Here is a 20,777-nt window from a genome sequence, read left to right as displayed (position 1 = left end):
AAAAAAAAAAAAAAAAGACATTAAAAAAAATTTTAAAAACTACTACGACAGATAGTTCTCCATATCTGTGCTATTTCCAGGCAAAGCTCTGAGGATCCAGTGGGGTGCTGGCTCCATTTCTCTCTGTTGGCACCAGTCAGCAGGGAGACTTCCCCCAACCCATCCCTCCAAGCAAGTTGTGGACAGTGGATTTCCTTAATGCCATCTGTGGCTCCAAAATCCAGGACTTGAGGTTAGAAAGCTACAATTTCATCACAAAAGTATTCATTCGACCCCTTCTCATTTGGGCCCCACCTCACTCCTGTCTTCTTATCTCCCCATTCACCCACACTTGCCTCCTTATCATCTTTAGGCAAGGTCCAAGTGGACTACCAAGAACCCTTACACAGAGTCCTAAAGAGTGCTTCATGGATATCAATGAACTGCGAGATCATGCCTCCAGATGCATCTGACCTAGCCTGTTCACCCAATATGTCTTACTCAACACCCATTGAATGCCAGGCTGAGACCCAGACATGACCTGCAGAACCTTCTGTACAACAGAAGGTACAAGCACCAACAAGAACTGCAGAGCTGGTGACAAAGACTGAGATAGCAGGAGGATGCAGTTCTAAGTAGGGCCATCTTGGCAGCAAAGACTGGAAGGAAATGAGACAATTCTACTACTAACCTGGCAGGCAGGCAGACCAGACAGGACAGGCAGCCAGGGTGAAGGAAGAAGCTCACAGAAGTGTATGCAGAAAAACAAGGAGGCTGGGGAGACCATGGGTGGCAGGAGCTGAGATTGGAAGTTGGGGCAGATCCTGTGAGATCTGGGGTCTTCCACTATGAGCAAAGACTGCTCTGACTTAAGCACTGCTGTGGCCTCCCATCAGGCCACCGTGAGCAGCAGAACAGTGAGGTTACTGGGGTAACCTTAGCGGGGCAGCTGCCTAGGGGATCCATTCTGCTCACAGGCACTCAGGCCCAACCTGACACAGGTGCCCTCTCCAGGAGAACCCAAGCTTCCAGGCCTTGTCATGCAAGTAGGGACACTGGACTCAAGATACGTACCTTCTTTGGCACAAGCCAGGCCACCAGATCCCCCGCCAATTACCAGGAGATCGTAGTCCTGCGGCCCTGCTGGGGAAGAGATGAGCAGTGAGAATGAAAGGAGCCAGACCCAGAAGGTCCTCCACTACCTCCAAAGGGCAAGAAGCTCCATCTGGTCAAATACGGTATGGGATCTATTTTCTCAGGATGGGAGACCCCAGAACAAAGTAACTCTATACAGATCTGCACAAATCCAAAAATCCAAGCAAAGTGTACTATGTGATCACCTTTGCAAACCACACTCCTCCTCCATACCCAGCAGGACTTCTCAGAATTTGAAACTTCAGAGTTCTGAGCCAGGTACAGAGCTAAAAATGTTTCCCTTGAATACATACTCCTTTCAGCTATAACAGTGACCCTTTGTTACAGTGAATAAGAATAGTGTAGTCCCTGCCATTTAAAAACCATGTGTCGGGGCTGGTGAGATGGCTCAGTGGTCTAAAGCACCTACTTGGAACAAGCTTGGCAAAGCACAGGGACCGTGGTTCAATCCCCCAGCACCACATGCCAGCCAGCCCCGCCCCCTGGTGGGCTGAGCTGGCCACACACACACACACACATACACACATAAATAAATGTAAAAAAATTAAAAAAAACAAAACAAACAAACAAAAAAAAAAAAAAAACCATGTGTCTCAGGGTTCTGGGAGGGATGCTGGGGAAGGATGCCTTCGGTTTGCCTGGGGAAGGATGCCTTCGGTTTGCCTCCCTGTTTAGGCTCAGTGGGGATGCCAGAGCCCTTCTCCCCTGTAGGAGGCATCATATGTTTACTCTGCAAGCTACTCCTTGGAAAGCAAGCAAGAAACAGCCCCAAACAGGTGAGGTGTGATGGAGACCACTACAAACCAGCCCTGAGCAGGACTTAAATTAACCAACTGGCTTTCCATGTCTACTTGTGAGTCTGTCCAAGGCCTAGGCTCCTTGGCTGGAGATTGGCAGTGGACTCATAGTAAGTGAACTTCTGTGAGTCACTGATCCCTACTGAGGCCTAGAAGGGCAAGTGAAGCCTGAAAGGGTAAGACAAGGTCACAACCATGGATACCTGGATCCAAGCACAACTAGATAAAAACTGTAAGTCATCTCATACCCAGGTAAATGAACTTAATACCTTACATGGAGAAGTCCTTGAGTGGTTCTGCCCTTCTTGAGCACTCCTCTCCCTTCTTCTGATAACTAAATAAATATAGGCCACCCAGAGAAGATCTTGGTCTTAGCCCTGAGAGAATTTCAAATTGTTTGGGAGGGCTTTGATCCTTCTGAAGCCCTGAAATCATTCCATTTGCCTCCTTCATTTAGTTTTCACCTTACACTTGTTTGGGAGACTGGGGACCTGATCAGTCCACAATAATGAAGGGGTACTATTAACCTGATGGGGTGGAGATGGGAGATTGGAGAGAAACAGAGAGAAGTTAAGTGCTCTAAACCAAGCCGGTTGGGGACGCCAAGCTCCGGGCTACTCCTTCATCAAGAAACGATAGAAATAATAAAAAAATGATCAGTCATAGGGACAAGGGAAGGTTGGAGACTCATAACTAGGGCCTGGGGTATAAACAAGCAGTGATATCAGTCCCTCTGTAGACATGAGCCTGCTGAAACTGCCATTCTCCCACGGTATCTGGATGTGGCCATTGCTCCCAGGCAAGGACCAGGAGTCTTGTGACAAAAGCAGGCTTGCCATCCAAGGCTCGGGCATCTAATCTACCAGCATTATTTTTTTTAATCTTTTATTTATTTATTTGGTACAGAGTCTCACTACATGACTCAGTCTCATAGTGATCCTCCTGTCTCAGCCTCCCCAGTGCTGGGATTATAGGCATGAGTCACCATGCCTGGTTTTGGTGGCAGACTCAAGTGTGGGGCTGGCATGGCATGTGGTACCGGAGATCAAACCTGGGTTCTTGCACTTGCCACATAGGCACTTAAACTGCCAAGCTATTTATCCAGCCCTCCAACAGCATTAAAGCCTAGCATCTATTGTGAAAAGGATGCACCTGTCTTGCAGCCACCTAAATCTTCCTGGCCTGGCAAGGATACAGTTACACTGGCACACCCATGACTCTGTGGCATTGGCTGCTCAGTCAGGGCTTGTGAATCACAGGAACACAGACCAAGAGCCCAAAAAAGGCCCGTGGTCTGTAGCTGGCCAGCCACATTGTTGAACCCACCCTAACTGCTATCCAGCAGCTGGCATTCATGCATACAGAACTCGATGGAGTCATACTCAATCCAAAGCATACCCAATTCTACGTTCAACTCAAGGACTATGAAAAGGCCTAACGGCTCTGCAAGTCCAGAGAATCAGTGACGAATGGTAGCAGAAAAAAGCTGTAACTAGAAGCACAAACCTACTGGTCAAGGCCCTCCTCTTTCCTTTCCTGCTACCTGGTAGTAGGCAGGGACCTCAAAGCTTTGCCCCAGCAAACGTTCCTACCTTTCGTTGTAGACATCTGTTTTTTCTGTCACTAGAGAAGGGTTCTCACTGGGATGTTTTGCCCAACAGTACTGCATTGTGCCCACTCTGCCTGCCACCAGGCAATAGGCAGGGCTGGCTGTCATGGACTGCAGACTTATCTTGGGCCATCTGCCCTCTCCCAGGCACACCCAGAACCTTCTCAGCCTTATAAACCACTGGAACACACCCACAGTGGAACAGCTGCAAGTATATCTACTTTTTAGCTCTTGGGAGGGTTTGGAGCCTACAGGTGGGTAACACCGATGCAGCTCTGCAGAAGAGCTGAACAGTGGGTGTTGCCTGGGAGAAACCCTTACATTCTGGTCCTTGCCCACTTCAGCCAGCCTTGCCCTCCCTGGCCACAGGGCTCAGAATGTGTCTCTGCTTTGTTCTGGCCTTCTGATCACATTGTTAATTTTCTGCTCCTTTCTAAATCTAGTGCCTAGTGCAGGGCCAGCAAACAGCAGCCCAGTGCATGTAGTGAAGGTTAAGAAGGCTTCCTGCAAGACACACATCAACAGGCAGGCTGGCCATCGAGGGCAGACACCTCCAGGAGCCTTTGGTGCAGTTGTTATCCTTTCCTGGAGCTCTTGTCAGAAAGGTTTCAGGAGACAGATGATGCTAGTAGTATTGCCATTCTACTTCCTATCCAGAGGCAGCACCACCCACCCCCAAGCTCAGAAGGATAGGTATCTTTTTCCTCCAAAAGAAGCTGTGAGGCTAAAGTGGAGGAAACTCAGAATGGGACTTGGGAGTCAACTTTGGGGATTACACCTTTGTCAGCTTGTCACCTGGGCAAAGATCTAGTCCTCAGGGCTCCCCTTGCTGCCAGCACTCTGTAGGCCTTGGGTCAAAATCCTCAAGGTGGCAGAGCCTCTTGCCAGGCTGAAAAGAAATGTTCTACCCTTAGATTAGTTACCTAAGGGGGCCTAAACTGGTAACCACACCTGCAGCTCTTATTTACTGCCACCAGGTGGAGTGATGACTCCACTAGCACGGATGCATTTGGTCTTGGGTTCCCCCCCCCATCCCAGTACGTTTAAGAAGAGTCAATGGGCCCACACCAATGTAATAAAGAGATTCTAAAAGACAAGGGTCCTTGGCTAGGGTCCCTGTGCTCAGCAAAGTTGCTCCAAGATCAGCCCTCGAGTTTCACCCCCTGGAGCTCTACAGGGCCATCCTCACAGCCACGGTTCCCAAAGCCCATTTATACACTGTCAGGCTGTTCTTCCTAAATTCACAGCTGGCCAAGGGCCAGGCACTTTGTCTCTCAGAACCACCATCTCTGTGAAATCCTGAGCTGTCCTTGCTCACACACCTCCACATTCACTTTTTGCTGGAAGAGTTGAGTTCTGTAACTTACACCTAGAGGGAAGGGTGAGGGCTAGCTGCTACAGGCACAGGCAAGGGACTGGCCACACCAGGGGAACCCACTAAGTAACTGGGTTTGGTATAAACCTTCCTGGCTGATCTGATGCCTAGCCTCTGATGCTCACATCACTTGATGCTATTAATGATTGTACTGATTTGGTCAATGGCCTTTCATGGCTCAGAGACAAATGTATCTTCCCCTTTCCCAGGGTACCCACAGAGTCCCACATGCACTGGGGGCATTGATCCCTTTGATTTCCTCTGGTCAACTCATTCATTTCCTACCTGTGCAAACGCAAGTAAGGAGCACCTGTGGGGTGCAGCCACAGGGCTTTGTGGAGGAGGTGCCTAGTGCCCTCAAGCTGGGACATCATCCTGGTCAGGACCACAGTTAATCCTGGGGTTGGGGGACACAAACTCCCAAATTCTGCAGGTGCAGCCAGTACAGCAGAACTCAGGACAAGAACTGCCTCTCAGCCTCAGTTTCTTTATCTGAGAAAGGGGCTACCTGACTAGAAGCAGGTCTGATCCCTACCCCAAGACATCCATATAAAGACACCAGTGAGCGGTCACCCTCCGCTGGGCACCCGACTCCGTTCCCAGGGACACCCCCACGTGGACACCCCAGTGGGGACACCCCTAAGGCCGTGTGGACACTCTCCAGGTTCCACGGATACCCCCGGGGGGACTCTGTCACCCCGAAACCCGCCCTACCTGCCGCGCCTCCCGCCGCGCCCCGCGCCCCGCCCGCCGAGGCCCAAATCCGCCACCGGAATCGCCTTCCGGGTCTCGGCAGAGCCCTCGCCATCGCCGCCATAGCTGCCGGGCCTCTGAGAGGCTGGGGCTGCCCTCCGCGCTGCCTGCTCCGCCGCGGACGCGCGTTCCGGCCCAAATCACTTCGGAGCGAGGTGAGTGCGCCCGCTGGCGGAGGTGGGGAAGGCATTGCGTTCTTCCCCCCTTGAAGGTCTGTCCTTGGGCCGCGGCCTTAGAACCCTAGGGGCATCCGCCCTGGACTGGGGAATTTGGGCCGGCTGGAAGAGAACCGATCTCGGGGCGCGGCCGGGGGATGGGGGTGGGGGTGGGGGGTCTCCCGGTGTGGGCTGAGAAGCTCAGGATGGGAGTTGGGAGTCTGGGCATGGGTGAAGATTTTACCTGGAGTAGCGGGAATGTCTCGGGACAAAGGTCCCTAGATTTCTTTTGGACAGGGGATTGAAGATCTGTGCTGGAATGGGGGCGGGGGGGGCGTCAGTACTGGAGGGTTGGCCTGCCCTGGAGTAAGACCTGCTGAGGGTGTGGCCTGACCCGCGACGGGGTCCCACTTGGGTCTTGGGCTGGAATTAGAGCTAAAATTTGCCCAAGTCTGCATCTGTGGTGCCCTGGGTGCAGAAGGGTTCGGTAATCTCCCCAACAGGTTTGCTTTTGGAGACCTTGAGGTATACCCGGAGCCTTTTCTTTATACGAAGTGGCTGCCTCATCAGGAAGGGGCCCAGGACCAAACGCCTGGGTGATATGCAGAAGCCTCAATCCTACCTGGGAATGACGCAAAATGAGAAAGTTACCCCAGTCCCCTCCTAACAGATAGCATTTGGGCTTTTTCCAACCACGGATTTTGGTGTCCTCTTGCTGCCCCCCCTTTTTTTTTAAATTTTTTTTTTCTGTTGGCGGAGTCAGGGATTGAACTCAGACCCTTGCCCTTGCCAGGCAAGCACTTATTCAATTGAGCAATCTCCCCAGCCCCTCCTGTTGCTTTTTATTGTGAAACAAGTTCCTCCACACCTGGGGCAGGCGTAGTAGGACTTCACTGAAAACCAGGAGGGGTAGGGAGGAAGGAGGTTACCATGTCAAAGAAAAACACAGCTAGACATGGGGTAAGGTGGAAACAACAGCTTTACTTAGAAACTGCTGACTGTAGGGGAAAGAGCTGAGCTCCATTCCATTTTGTGTAGGGGGAATGAATGAATGTTTCAGAGGAAAAAGGGTAAGAAGTAAAGTCAAGGAAATGAACAGTTACAAAAATTAGGGAGAGTAGGTCCATGGAAAACATATCTAGGTTTTCTTCTAGAGCTTGTAGAAGTCAGACTCCCATCTTCTCTCAGAAGCTGGGAGTCAAGCCTTCTATTTGTAACTGATGGCTGGAATAAACTGATAATCTCTTTTGCAACTGTTACCAGAGGGTATGATCTTTTGAATCTGGTCCAAGACTGGGCCAGTATTGCAAACACACACATTCCTGCACAGGGAAAGTTTTTTTTGTGGGGAAAAGAGGCTTCAGCCAAAGTGGGACTACGACTAAAAGGAGTTAACAGTCTAGATAGTGACCAAGCTGCTGGTTCAAAAAGAACAGATTTTTATGGATATGTTGGAGTGGATTGAAGTCTGCTGTTTTCTATTGGCTAGGGACATGGTTCCAAAAAACCTTTTTGTGAGAGACTTGGACCACTGCATAGTCACAGTAAATTTTTCCTTGAGGCTGCTGAATTTTTGAATAGGATCTGTTACTCTTAGCCTGTGTAAAACATCCTGGCCTTGTGGGTCTGAGCTCTATGATAGGGCCAGAGGACTTTAGGCATTTAGGCTTTTGTAATTGCTAAAGCAACACAAGAATAAAGGGAGGGAAAAGAAAACACACATTGGCTCCAACAGAGCAGTAGGGCAAGTTGACCCTTGTTAAGTCTTGGACTAAACATTTTTATTTTGTTTTGTTTGGTTTTTGGCGGAACTGGGGATTGAACTCAGACCCTTGTGCTTGCCAGGGAAGAGCTTATTCTACCGAGCCATCTCCCTGGCCCCTGGACTAAACATTTTTAGATCATCAACATGACTACATGCACAGCTGTGTAGAATCTGACCCAAGGCTCAAGATGCAGCAAAAGGAAAGACAAACTATGAAAACAGCGATGTCAAAGCTTTTATCCTATTTTAGTCAGCCATCATATTTCTGCAGGCCTAGGTAGTGTTTTTTTAGTGATATGGCTTCGAAGTCTCTGGGAAGTAATTCAATTCACTGTTGTAATCAATGGCAAGAGGCGGAGACCAGCTGAGACCACAAGGCTTGTACAGAGGTAACATGGGGTAGAATTTATTGTGCCTGGGTGCAAGCAGACAAAGGGCAGGCGAAAAAGCCATCCGTAGGGAGCAAAGAGAAGTGGGCTTTTTTTATATGACTTGAAAGAAGGCAAGGGACATCAATGGACAGACAAAATTCTCTGGATGTTTCATGCATTAGTGGGCAAAGTCCTGTGTGAATGTTTAGGTGTATTTAGCTCTAGCTTATCTCTTTTATGACATCCTGTGTTTGCTGAGAGCTGACAACAATATCTCTCCTGGCAGATAGATTGTATAGTGGGGTAGTCATGTTTGAGTGGAGCCCGATAGTCTGATAGCTATTATCATAACCTATACATCAGCTAATATATTTCCTAGCTATATGTCCTCCAAAAATAGTGATTTTAAGTTGACTAAGAGCAAATGAAGCTAGAAGGCTTATTTAGGTTTTTCTTGGTGTCTCATTTTATGTAGATACCAATAGAAAGATACCATTCTACTAAGGGTAATAGTTTACTGTACCCAGGTGTTTGTAGTATTTTTGCTGTCCCAGCTTTCTGTCCCACCACTGTCTCACGTAGTGGTCCCTAATTGACTCACAACTTTGAATTTTCTTAGGTAGGCATTTGGCCAGGGGTGGGGATGGGGGTGCAGTTCAGCCATCATAGGAATGTGACCTTGAAGTGCTAGAAACTGTTTTTGAGTCTTTATTTTTTTTAAATATTTATTTATTTATTTTGTGTGTGTGTGTGGCCAGCTCAGCCCACCAGGGGGCGGGGTTGGCTGGCATGTGGTGCTGGGGGATTGAACTGCAGTCCCTGTGCTTTGCTAAGCTTGTTCTAAGTAGGTGCTTTAGACCACTGAGCCATCTCACCAGCCGCTGTTTTTGAGTCTTTAGAAGGAGCCTGGTCAGATTTTGGTCAAGAGTCTTATTAGTGACCCTGTTGTTCAAGTGAAGAAAAGACATTCTTCTTTCTTCTGAACAATAGGAGCCATCATGAATTCTTTTATTCAAGAAATAATAAAAAGCTGAATTAGGATGAGGCTATTTGCTGGATGTATCAGTGATCTGGCATTTAGGATTTTTTTGGGGGGTGGGCACTCAGGATGCCTTCAGTGCAGGTCTGGTTTGGCTTGAGGATGAGGGGATAGAACCACAGCATCTGAGCCTGACTGCTTTGTTTCAGCAGGCACTTAAACACCTGAGGTAATGGGCAGGCCCCCGATCTGGCATTTAATGAAGGATATTTCTGTGAAACATTTGGAAAAAAACGTTAATGGTTGGAACACTATAAACCCAGTTTTTGAGTCCTGTGGCAGTCCATGGAGATCTCTAAATGTCAATGTCTAGGTGTGTTTTAGACAGTAGAATTGATATAGGGGAATGAAACTCCCAAGGTACCTGGTATCTGAAAGGTACCTGGGATGAGTTCATATTCTCTAAAACCAAAAGAATGAATTTTAGGATCAAACAGGTTAAGAGCAGAATGTTTATTGGGGGAAAGAAAACTCCTGTTCAAGAGAGGGACAAAAGGGGTACCCGAGTGGGTTGTCCTGGGAATGTGCCATTTCCAGGGATTTTTATAGAGCAAAATCATGGGGTGAAGCAGGTCTAAGGTGGAGAACATGGGAACTGGCTTAGGTGGGCATGAGGTGGGACAAAACTATGGTCAACCAATAAGGTTACAAGCACCATTGCTCAGGTAAAATTGATTATTCCAGGACATAACAAGCGGGCAAGAATATAGAACAGGAGTTTATCCAGTAGCCAGCCAGCTGGTAGTGGTTGAATTAGTGATTCTTTCTGGCTTCCTCAAGGTGATGATCCATCCCGGATGCTTACCTTTAGGGAGGTGAGCATTTGCTCAATCTTTGGTGCTTAGGTCTGGCCTCCAGCAGGAGTGTCCGTCTCTTAGAGTTGCAAGGTATCTTCTGTGCTGTCTTCTTGAGGGCCTAGTTGTCCTGTCTGACTGCCTATAACATTTCTATCTAATTCAGCTGCCTACAACAGAATGAGGACAAAAGTCACGATCTGATGGATTTCTGGTTTTTTTTCTGAATGTGTGTGGTGATGGCAGCCTAGATATGTCAGTCACTGTCATGGGTTTTTTTTTTTTGTTGTTGTTGTTGTTTGTTTGTTTTCTGGAGCAGAGAAAGGAATGTGCAGTAATTCTGCAGGACTTCCTGTGTCACTAGTCAGGGCTGCTCCAGGTGTGAAGACTGCCTGTAGACCATTTGGTATGGTGATGAATTCTATGTGGCCTTTCAGCTGCCTGCCACCCAAACGACTATTTCTGATCAGATCTACAGCTAATATGGCTCCCTTTCTCATGGAGGCAGCTGCTTATCTCTGCCATGGCTAGGGATGTAGGTTACTGGTAGAGCTTGCCTAACATATGTAAGGACCTGGGCTCAATCCCCAGCACTGCAAAAAAATAAATAAAAATAGCTGAGTGTCATCTAGGGAATAGTAAAGGTGGGAGAGAAGAGTGCCCAGCTGAGAGCTGTGATGAACTGGCTGCAACACAAAGACAGTCCGGAAGCAGAACGTGTGAGCATGGCTGGAATGCTGACCTCTAGGCATAGTCACATGCCCAAGATTCCAGGCCTCCTCTACCTCCCTCTCCTCCTCCCCCCTTCTCTCCTTCCTCCTCCCCCGATTTCTCTTCCTCTTCTTCTTCCTTTTCTTCCAGCACTGGTTTTTTTTTTTTAATTTTTATTTTTTTACATTTAGTGTGTGTGTGTGTGTGTGTGTGTGTGTGTGTGTGTGTGTGTGTGTGTGTGTGTGTGTGGCCAGCTCAGCCCACCAGGGGGCAGGGCTGGCTGGCATGTGGTGCTGGGGGATCGAACCGCGGCCCCTGTGCTTTGCCGAGCTTGTTCCAAGTAGGTGCTTTAGACCACTGAGCCATCTCTCCAGCCCTAGCACTGGGTTTTGAGCCCAGGACCTTCACATAAAGCTATATCCCAGCCATTTAAAAAATTTTATATTTCACCCTGAGACAGGATCTCACTGAGTCACTAAATAGCGCAGGCTGGACTCAAATTTCCAATCCACCTGCCTCAACTTCCCAAAGTGCTTGGATTATAGGTGTGTATCACCATACCCACTTTGCCTTGGGTTTCTTGCATACCTGCTCATGGCAGGCAGATGTTAGATTTTTTTTTTCAAAGTTTTATTGATAAACAGATAGCAATGAGACAGTTTCAAATCAAATCGGAAGTACAGTTTCAACAAATAATACACTGCATATATTCTTCTTAGTGGTTAATTGCTGTACAAGATGCGGACTTGTGATCCTATTTACAAACACCATTAGAACAAATCATTCGATGTTAGATTTTATATAGACTCTTACTGAGTGTAGCCCTCCACCATGCTGGAGACCGGGGCAATCACTCATTTTACAAAGGAGGAAATGGGCTCAGCACCAAGTCCCATGGCCCTGCTCCTAAGGCTGGCATTGGGCTTGGCCTGCCTCCTAGGGCTTCCTTTGAGTTTCCTTTCCCAGCCTCTGTCTAGACAGTTCAGTCCACCAGTGCTCATAGAACTAGCAAATGAGGGCAGAGGCAGCTTGAAAAGTACAGCAGAGGCTTTGACAAAACCCAAGTCCAGGTCCAAGGACACTGGCACTGGAAAAAACAGTGGTGGCCTGGCCAGTGGCCACCTATACAGAAAGAGCACAAGTACTGTTGGCATGCACAGCATCTCTGCTCCATTCCTGCAGCTTTTTCTGACAAATGGAGGCACCCAAAAGGTGAGATGCAACAGAGCATCCCAGAGTTTGTCCTGGGGGAGGTGACTGCAACACAGACAAGCTTGACACTTCTGAGGGTCTTTGGTGGGTGTGGAACACAGGAATACTCTACCCTGGGCACCTTTCAGGCCTGGGAGATCACAGGCATTCAGCAGCAGTGACTTAGGCCCCTGGAACCTATCCCTTTTGGAATGTCCTCCAGTGTTGGTGTTCCATTCTTGACTCTTGAGGAGCTACTATAGCTGCTGGCCATGTCTTCAAGCAAGGAAAGATCAAGGTGCAGAAGAGGCCCTACCCCACTCTGCCTAGCTGCAGAAAAGGGCAGGCCTTGGTGAAATTGGATTGTGTCATCATGGAGGTAGCAAAACACTTTATCATAAAGGTTTGCAAAACATGGCCCTTGGGTGTCAGTGACCCACCCTGACCTCCTAACCTGAGGGTGGCTGGGGGGCTCCACCCAAGCCTTCTCTTTATTTTTGCTATGGAGTCTTACTATGTTGCTCAGGCTGGCCTTGAACTCCTAAGCTCAGATGATCCTTTTGTCTCAGCCTCCCAAGTAGCTGGAACTATAAACCCATGTCACCACAGTCCCACTCCAGTAACTGCCAGACTTTTTAAAATTTTTATACAGGTGTGTGCTATCCATCCAGGCCACTGCCAGGCATTTTGGTTGCCTCCTTTGGGTCTTGAAAATACAAATGGTGACTGGAGACAGTGGAAATCATAGTTCAGAGTTTGGTCCTGGAGAGAGACGTACTTCAGTGGGCTTATGATAAGGAATGGGTGTGTGCGTTGGGGTGTTCTTGCTCAGGCCTGGTACCATCTTTGCAGAAATGGCTGTGACCCATTGCTTCTTGCCACTGGCCATACATGGCAAAGGCTCGTGGCAAGGAAGAGCATGGGGTAAGCAGATTCTGCTATAATAAGTTGGTCCCTTTACCTGTGATAGTGGGTGGGCATCCCTCCCAGGGGCACAGGTTGGGTGAGTGGCAGCAGGCAGGAAGCGTGGTCAGCTCCACTGAGTAGAGAGAGGTCTGGATATTGGAGTAGTTTTCTGAGTCTTGCTTCCTTATTAGGAATGGCATGTCTTTTCTTCCTTTTTAGAACAGAGAGGGCCAGTGCAGGGTTTGCTTTTAAAAATTTTGTTCCACTACTGTTTTTTTTTTTTTTTTTTTTTTTTTTTTTCCTGTGCTGGGAATAAACCCAGGGGCCTTACACATGTGAGGCAAGTGCTGTACTCTTATTTTGTTTTTAGTTGTGGTATTCAGAACTTACAATTTATCATTTCTAAGTGTACAACTCATTGGAATGTTAAGCCAAGACTCCCAGAGAGAACTGTGAAAATAAAATGGTTTATTGAACCGTGACAGATGCTAGCCAGAAAAAGAAAAGCCCAAGATCTGGGACAAATTTCTGCCAGGTGTGGTAGCATACACCTGTAATCCTAGCACTCTGAGCAGCTGAGGCAGGAGGATTACAAGTTCAAGTCCAACCTGGGCAATTTAGCAAGACCCTGCCTCAAAAAATGAAATAGTTTACCTGTAATCCCAGCACTCAGGAGGTTGAGGGAAGAGGACTGCAGTGAGTTTTTGGCTAGCCTAGGCTGCATAGTGAGTTCAAAGGCAGCCTAACTACAGAGAGAGACCTTGACTCAAACAAATAAATAATAAAATGGCTCAGTGTGAAGGCCTTGGACTCAATCCCCGATACCCCCGCCCCCACACAAACAAATAACCTTTGGAGAAAAAAACCACCATAACCTACATTGGCCATAAATAGGAAGGGCAGTATAACTCAAAACAGGCAAACTGGCCTCAGGGAGATAGCTCAGTAGAATAAGCACTTGCCTGGCAAGCGCAGGGTCCTGAGTTCAATCCCTGTTACCACAAAAACAAAACAAAACAAAACAAAACAAAACAAAACAAAACAAAAAACAAGCAACCTATGGGCAGAGATAGTCTATATGGAGAAGTACTTACTGCTTCTGGATTGGTTGGGGTTAAAATGCAGAAAGTTGATATATGAACAGTCTGCAGCAGTCCTGGCTGGTAAGCAGTGATGGAATTAAAGTCAAGATTTCAACATCCAGGGATTTCTTTTGAGGGGGGAGTGTGAGGGTGCAGACTTCAGGATGTCAGGTGTGTCCGGCACAGGCTATACCCCACACTCTCCGCCCAGGTTTCCACATACAGGATCCTTTTGTTGCTTTTGCTAGCAGCTAGCCATTAGCTGGTTAGCTTTCCTCCTCTACGCTCGGATCTTTGTAAACAGGGCAACAATCCCCAAAGTTTTCTTCTATCATCGCACACGTTCACTGCATTGTGTAACCTTTACCACAATTTACAAAACTTTTTCTTCATCCTAAACAGAAACTCTGTACCCATTAAGCAATGATTACTCACCCTCCCCCGTTCAGCCTCTGTTAACCTTTAATTTCTGTCTCTATAGATTTGCCTTTTGGAGGCATTCCACAAACATGAAATCTAACAGTATTTGTCCTTTTGAGTCTGATTTCACTTGTGTAATACCTTGAGGTTCAGCCATGTCACAGGACGTGTAACAGCAGTGGCATTGCTCACCTTCAGGCCACTGTGAATAATGTTTTGGGAGCATGAATGAACACGTGTGGGTCTGAGTCCCTGCTTTCCGCTTTCCTGGGTGTGCACCTGGATGTGGAATTGCTGTGTCAGGAGGTAAATCTTTGTGTGATTTTTCTGAGGAGCTCATTCTCACCAGCAGTGCACAAGGGCTCCAATGTCTCCACATACTTACCAGCACTTGTTATTTTCCTTTGGGGGCAGAAAAAGCAATTTTAAACTGGCATGGTAGTACATGCCTATGATCCCAGCACTTGGGAGACTGAGGCAGGAGGATGGCTGCAAGTTTGAGGGCAGCCTTGAACGCACAGTGAGACAGTCTCAAAAGGGGGGAGGAGGGCCGGGGTTATAGTATAGTGTGAAGGCCTCGTACTGAACAGGGGGGTGGGGAGGGCATTTGGATGAATGAGTGTGAAGCTATGTCTTTGGCATGAGTTTTTGTTTTGGTTTTTGTGGAGCTTGGAATTGAACCCGGGTCTCACCATGATAAATAAGCCCCATATCCCATTTTTAAATTGAACTGTTTTTCTTTTTTGTTAAGTTGTATGAGTACTTTATATATTCTGGATATTAAACACTCATCAGATCTGATTTACAAACATTTTGCCCCATTGTATGGATTACCCTTTCCTTCTCTTGATAATCATGTTCTTGGTTGCATAGAAGTTGTTAATTTTAATGAAGCTCAACCTATTTTTCTTTGATGCCTGTGTCTTGCCAAATCCCAAATCACTGACTTTTTATATTTTCTTTCAAGCTTTACTGTTTTTCATTGTTGTTGTTGTTTGTTTTTAATGGTCTTTCTATGTAGCCCAGGCTGGCCTTGAACTTGCAGTTTTACTTCCCTAGCCTCCCGAGTGCTGGGATTACAGGCATGTGGCACCATGCTTGGCAGTTCTAGCTCTGTCAGGTTTTTGACCTGCTTTAAGGGGTTCTATTGTTGTTTTTAAAAATTGTATATAATGTAAGCTGGTCATTCTTTTGCATGTGAATATTCAGTTGCCCTAACAACATTTATTAAAGAGATTTCTATTTCACTGGGTATCTTGGCACCCTTGTCAAAAATCATTTGACCATAGTCTTGAAGATTTATTTCTAGACTCTCAATTCTACTCCTTTGGTTTGTATATGCGTCTTTTTTTCAGGGATTGAACTCAGGTCCTTGTGCTTGTCAGGGCAGTGCTTATTCTACTGAGCCATCTCCCTGGCCCTATATGTGTCTTTTTAAAAATTTATTTATTTATTTATTTATTTTTGTGTGTGGCCAGCTCAGCCCACCAGGGGACGGGGCTGGCCGGCATGTGGTGCTGGGGGATTGACCCGCGGTCCCTGTGTTTTGCTAAGCTTGTTCTAAGTAGGTGCTTTAGACCACTGAGCCATCTCACCAGCCCCTATATGTGTCTTTATAATAGTACCATACTGTGTTAACTACTCCCTGTATTTAGTTTTAAATTAAAAAAAAAAAAAACTTCCAGATTTTAAAACTTTTTATTAGCACATATGTGCAGTACATAACAATTACATTCATTGTGGGGAGTTGGTAGAAGTACATAACATATCTTAGTTCTTTTTATGTCTTCCTCTCCTCCTTCCTCCCTCTTATCGTCTCCTGGTCCTCTTATTTGCAAAATCTCTCTCTCTCTTTCTACCTCTCTGCCTGTTATTATCTATATTTATTTTTCCTTTTGATTTATTTATACTTTTTCTTTTATATAAGAGAAACCATCTGGTATTTAAGCTTGTGTGTTTATTTCACTTAGTCTTCCAACTTTGTTCTTTTTCAAAATTGGCTCAAGGGTCCCTTTTTTTTTTTTTTTTGTGGAACCGGGGATTGAACTCAGGCCTTTGCGCTTGACAGGGAAATGCTTATTCTACTGAGCTGTCTCCCCGGCCCTCAAGGGTCCCTTGAGATTCCACAGGAATTTTTCTTTTTTTGAGACATGATTTTGCTATGTAGTTAAGGCAGATTTTGAACTCACTGTGTAGCACAAGTTAGCCTTGAAATCCTCTTGCCTCAGCCTCCCAAATGCTGGGATTGTAGTCAAGAGCCTATGGGCATGGCTCCATAGGATTATTTTTTTTAATGTACTTAGTACAGGGTCTCACTATGCAGATTGGACTCATAGTGATCCTCCTGTCTTCAGCCTTCCAAGTGCTGGGATTACAAGTGCGCACCTCCACACCCAGTCTCAGTTGCAGTCTCAGTGCACCCTGGGGGCTGGACCAGTGCAGCACACTGGGGATCGAACCCCGGTCCCTGAGCCTGCCTAAGCAGGCGCTTTAGTCTGCTGAGCTATCTGGCTGGCTCTATAGGATTTTTTAGGATACTCTCCTTGTCCTCCCCCTCCTCCTCCCCATCCTACCTCCCCCTCCTCTCCTCTCTTCTGTTCTTCCCCATTCCCCTCCTCCTTCTCCTTCCTTTTTCTTTCTTCTTCTTCCTCCTTCTCCTCCTTTCTTCTTTCTTTTTTTCTTTTTTTTTTTTTTTTTTTTTTTTTTTTTTTTTTTTGGTGCCAGGGATCAAACTCAGGACCTTGCACTTGCCAGGCTGGCACTTATGCCACTAAGCTATCTGACCCTAGGATTTTCTATTTCTGAAAAAAAAAAAGCCCTTGGGATTTTTTTCATAGAGATTGCATGAAATTTGTAGATTGTTCTGGGCATTGTGGTTATCTTAACAGTATGAAAAAAAATCAATATGAAGTCTTCCATTCCATTTGTTGATATCTTCCTTAATGTTTCACACAGTGATGATCAGCATGTAAAGGTGTTATCTGTGGTGGCCCATGCCCAGAGCCCCTGAGCAGTTAGTCCCAACAGTGCCCATTGTGGACCCAGAGCTGTGGCTGGAGGGGACCCAAATGAGATGAACTGTTTGGTTTCCTCATGGAAGTTAGAAGGGCAGCAATTCAAGGAGAGGAGCACCTGCTCAGCTCTGATGGTTCCTTTCACCAGTTCCCATGCAATTTGCTTTACAATGTTTTCAGAGCCTCCTTCCCCCTACTTCCCTCACTTGTAATTTCTTCTGTTGTGCCAAACCCTAGGCAGTTTCTGGGCAGTGTCTGTCCAGGCAGGGCCCTAAACCTCTTCTCCCCACAGCTGGGCAAAACAGAGGAGGACCGTCCAGGAGCACTACACAGGAGCACAGCGAGGCCACACAAGGCCTTCATTCAGGAGGCAGTGTGGCCAGAGGCCTCTCCTGACTGATGGCCTGTGACACCCAGGCCCTCTACCCTGGGCCTCAGTGCCTCATGCTCACAGGAGAACCCCAAGACCCTGTGATAAGGTGGAGGTAGAAAGTAAGGCTTCTTAACCAGGAACTACCTGGCAGTGGAGGCATTTGTTAGGAATCCACCTTTCAAAAAGGGAAGCTCCACTGGGAATACTGGACTTGAATACTCTCCTGTGCTCCTTGCTCAGGAGAGTGGGGAGGACTTGGTGGGAAGTGGGCATGAGGCATGGCTGGGACTGGTCAGCATGTGGCACACTCCATGAAGCCACCTGGCCTGCCCTACCAGCAGTTCCCTCCCAAGGGGAAGAAGTGGGGCTTCAGTGCCCCAGCCTGCAGGTGTGGGTCTTTCCTTTTGCTCCCTCCCTCCAAGCCCTGAGGGATTTGGTCTTTGCACATTTATGAAGTTAGACCTAGTGATTAGAAATTGACATCAAATTCTTATACAATTCAAGTGTTATCAGATTGAAATTTATAGTGGAGGACTCTAGGATCTATCAAGCAATTTGCTATTTAAGAATAATATCCGTTGGGGCCAGGGAGATGGCTCAGTAGAATAAGCATTTTCCTGGCAAGTGCAAGGGCCTGAGTTCAAATCCCGGTTCCGCCAAAAAAAAAAAGTAATATCCCTTTATGGGGTGGCCAGATAGCTCAGCAGATTAAAGTGCCTGCTTAGGCAGATGCAGGGGCCGGGCTTCGATCCCTGTATACTGTGCCGGTCCTGCCCCCTAGGTGCGATGAAATGGCGATTGAGACTGGGCATGGAAGTACGCACCTGTAATCCCAGCACTTGGGAGGCTGAAAACAGGAGAATCACTAGGGGTCTGTCCGATCTGTGTAGTGAGACCCTGTAGACCCTGTAATAAATACATTAAAAAAAATAATATCCTTTTTACATTGGGTACTTACTTAGCTTTTAAATTTTATTTTTATTTTTTGTATTTAATACAGGGTCTATAGGGTCTCACTATGTAGATCAGACTCATGATCCTCCTCTTTTCAGCCAAGTGCTGGGATTGCAGGCGCGCGCCATCACACCCAGTCTTAGTCACCAGCTCAGCATGCACCCCAGGGGCAGGGCCTGCACGGCACACTGGGGATCAAACCCCAGCCCTTATGTCTGCCTAAGCAGGCACTTTAATCTGCTATCTCGTTGGCCCTATTTAGCTTTTTGAGACAGGGTCTCACTCTGTAACTCAGGCTGGTCTTAGGCTCACTGTGTAGCCCAGGCTAACCTCGAACTTACAGCAATCCTTATGCCTCAGCCTCCCGAGTACGCAGATTAAGGGGTTCACCACTACACCTGGCTTGGATATTTATTCGTAACCATTTCTAGGTCTTTGTTTTGCAGTGCTGGGGATTAAACAGAGAGTTTTAGGCAAGTTAGGCAAGTGACATAGCACTGAGCTACACCCTAGTGCCTGCTTTATTGTGGTTGTGGGGATTGACTTTAGGGCCTTTGCATTGAACTATACCCCACTGTTGGTGTTCTGCCTGCCACTATATAGGACATGGAGCTCCTAGCGGCTCAACACCAAGCTAAGAAGATGGTATGATTCCCCTCCTGCTGGGGTGAGAAGGACCTGGGGCTCACCACAGGCAAAGACAACTCACATTGACTGTAAGACCTGCACCTGGTTCCCTTGGCCTTTCCCTGTAAACTTGTTCTCTTGGGTCATTTCTCTGTTAGTGATCTGTGTGTGTTCTTTGTAACCAGGCTTTTCTCCTGTGTGTCATTGCCCAGTTTATCAGTGGCTTTCCTGAGCAAAGTGGTTCCTTTTTTTTTTTTGCTTTTCACGAGGTGCTGGCACAGATGTCAGTATAATCCACAGGGCAGTTCAGACCTGAAGACCTAAGAGACTGTTCCTTGAGTCCCTAATTGGGAGTCATTCCACCTTATGTCCTGTTACCTCTGTGGTCTCATCTGAAGCTGAAGAGGTGACTCCCTGCCTTTGCCCCATCAGAGAAGGCCAAATAAGGCTAGCCTCTGAGGAAGAGGCTGAGATAGCTGGACCCTGGTTATTTCTAGATCGTGGTTTATGTTAATGATTATCCAAAGACAAAATTGAACTCTGCACAAATTCTTTCCACTTGGCTACGGGGCTCAGACAAGTGGAGCCCAGAGCTCTCTTGCAGCTAGAGGGTAGAAGCCAGGCTAAGAAGCAGCTGCAGATATCAGTCAGCCAGTGAGTGCCAGTGGGCAAAGCAGGGTGTGCGCACATGTGCACAGACCTGCTGATCACATGTCCACTCTGTAAACAGGCCCAAGTCTGGGTGCCCACATTGTCCCTACTGGGCCAAATCCTTCATTCTCCTGTTTATCTTCTTTTTAAAAAAAAATAATAATTTATTTTTTGTATCTCCTGTTTATATTCTGCTTTGACTTCTGAGTGTCCTTGCCCTCCAAACTACCTTGGGGCTGGGAGTCTTAAGATTGTCCTCAAACAGTCTCCCTGAGAACAAGATTTTTTTTTCTTTTTGGCAGAACCAGGGGTTGAACTCAGGCCATTGCGCTTGTAGGGAAGCGCTTATTCCATTGAGCCATCTCCCTGGCACGGAGAACAGGATCTTGAGGGATCACAAGGCCCCTCATAGAAGCCTGCAAGTTCCTCTTTCTTGTTTCCTTTTCCATTTTAGAGTCTGGCCTGAATCACGGGTTTCTGCTTGAACACTGTGAACTCTGTTCCATGTTAGCTAGGGTCTTCTGGTTTCTATCTGACTAGGTCCTGGCCACCCACCCTGAGTGGGATTTTGTTTTTTGCTTCTTTTGGTGTTGAGGAACCATCTGGGCCTCATACTTTTCTAAGCAAGTGCTTTACTACTGAGCTATGTCCTAGCCTTATGTATGGATTTAGAGGGTCTGTGGGCCAAACCTATGACGTACCTCAGTGAGGGCAGAGGGGCTCCCCAATCCCAGACTTTAGGGGAAGAAGAGATGCCTGTATTCTCCTGTAGTTCCCCTGAAGGCTCTTTGACTGGTTCTATGAACCCACCTAATACAGGGCTGAGTGACAAGAGAAAAGCCAGGCCTGGTGGCATGGGCCTGTAATCTTAGCACTCTGGGAGGCTGAAGCAGAAGGATTGAAAGTTCAAGCCTATCCTGGGCAATGTAGCAACATAGGAAGAGCCCCTTTCAAAATATAAAGTAAAGGACCGGGGAGATGGCTCAGTGGAATAAGCGCTTCTCTGGCAAGCACAAGGGCCTGAGTTCAATCCTCTGTTCCACAAAAAAAGAAAAA

At 47.1% G+C, this 20,777-nt stretch overlaps 2 protein-coding genes across 13 annotated transcripts in view; one reads left to right on the top strand and one right to left on the bottom strand.

The window, feature by feature from the left end:
• Txnrd2 (thioredoxin reductase 2) overlaps nucleotides 1-13,713 on the bottom strand; it is a 65,856-nt gene extending 52,143 nt beyond the window's left edge. For 2 of the 6 annotated variants that reach the window (XM_023711604.1, XM_004627978.2), the window contains exons 1-2: nucleotides 5,630-5,758; nucleotides 1,054-1,122 (exon numbers count right to left, since the gene is read on the bottom strand). In XM_023711604.1, the coding sequence (XP_023567372.1) occupies nucleotides 1,054-1,122; nucleotides 5,630-5,732 (172 nt within the window). In that variant the 5' untranslated portion in view covers nucleotides 5,733-5,758. Of the gene's footprint in view, nucleotides 1-1,053; nucleotides 1,123-4,335; nucleotides 4,354-5,629; nucleotides 5,824-13,694 lie in introns of those variants that run through there. The other 4 variants (XM_023711606.1, XM_023711602.1, XM_023711603.1 and 1 more) reach the window with 4 other exon arrangements.
• Comt (catechol-O-methyltransferase) overlaps nucleotides 5,746-20,777 on the top strand; it is a 22,683-nt gene continuing 7,651 nt past the window's right edge. Inside the window, exons 1-2 of one of the 7 annotated variants that reach the window (XM_023711610.1) lie at nucleotides 5,786-5,879; nucleotides 19,047-19,159. Coding sequence is in view for 2 of the 7 variants with exons in the window: in XM_023711607.1 (XP_023567375.1) it covers nucleotides 14,331-14,408 (78 nt within the window). In the remaining 5 variants the exon portion in view is untranslated. Of the gene's footprint in view, nucleotides 5,880-11,520; nucleotides 11,716-14,300; nucleotides 14,409-19,046; nucleotides 19,160-20,777 lie in introns of those variants that run through there. The other 6 variants (XM_023711609.1, XM_004627977.2, XM_023711611.1 and 3 more) reach the window with 6 other exon arrangements.

Source organism: Octodon degus, unplaced genomic scaffold (genome assembly GCF_000260255.1).
Source record: "Octodon degus isolate 3935 unplaced genomic scaffold, OctDeg1.0 scaffold00021, whole genome shotgun sequence".
Lineage (NCBI taxonomy): Eukaryota > Metazoa > Chordata > Mammalia > Rodentia > Octodontidae > Octodon > Octodon degus.
Note: the sequence above shows the minus strand (reverse complement) of the source record. Positions and strands in the feature narration are given on the sequence as shown.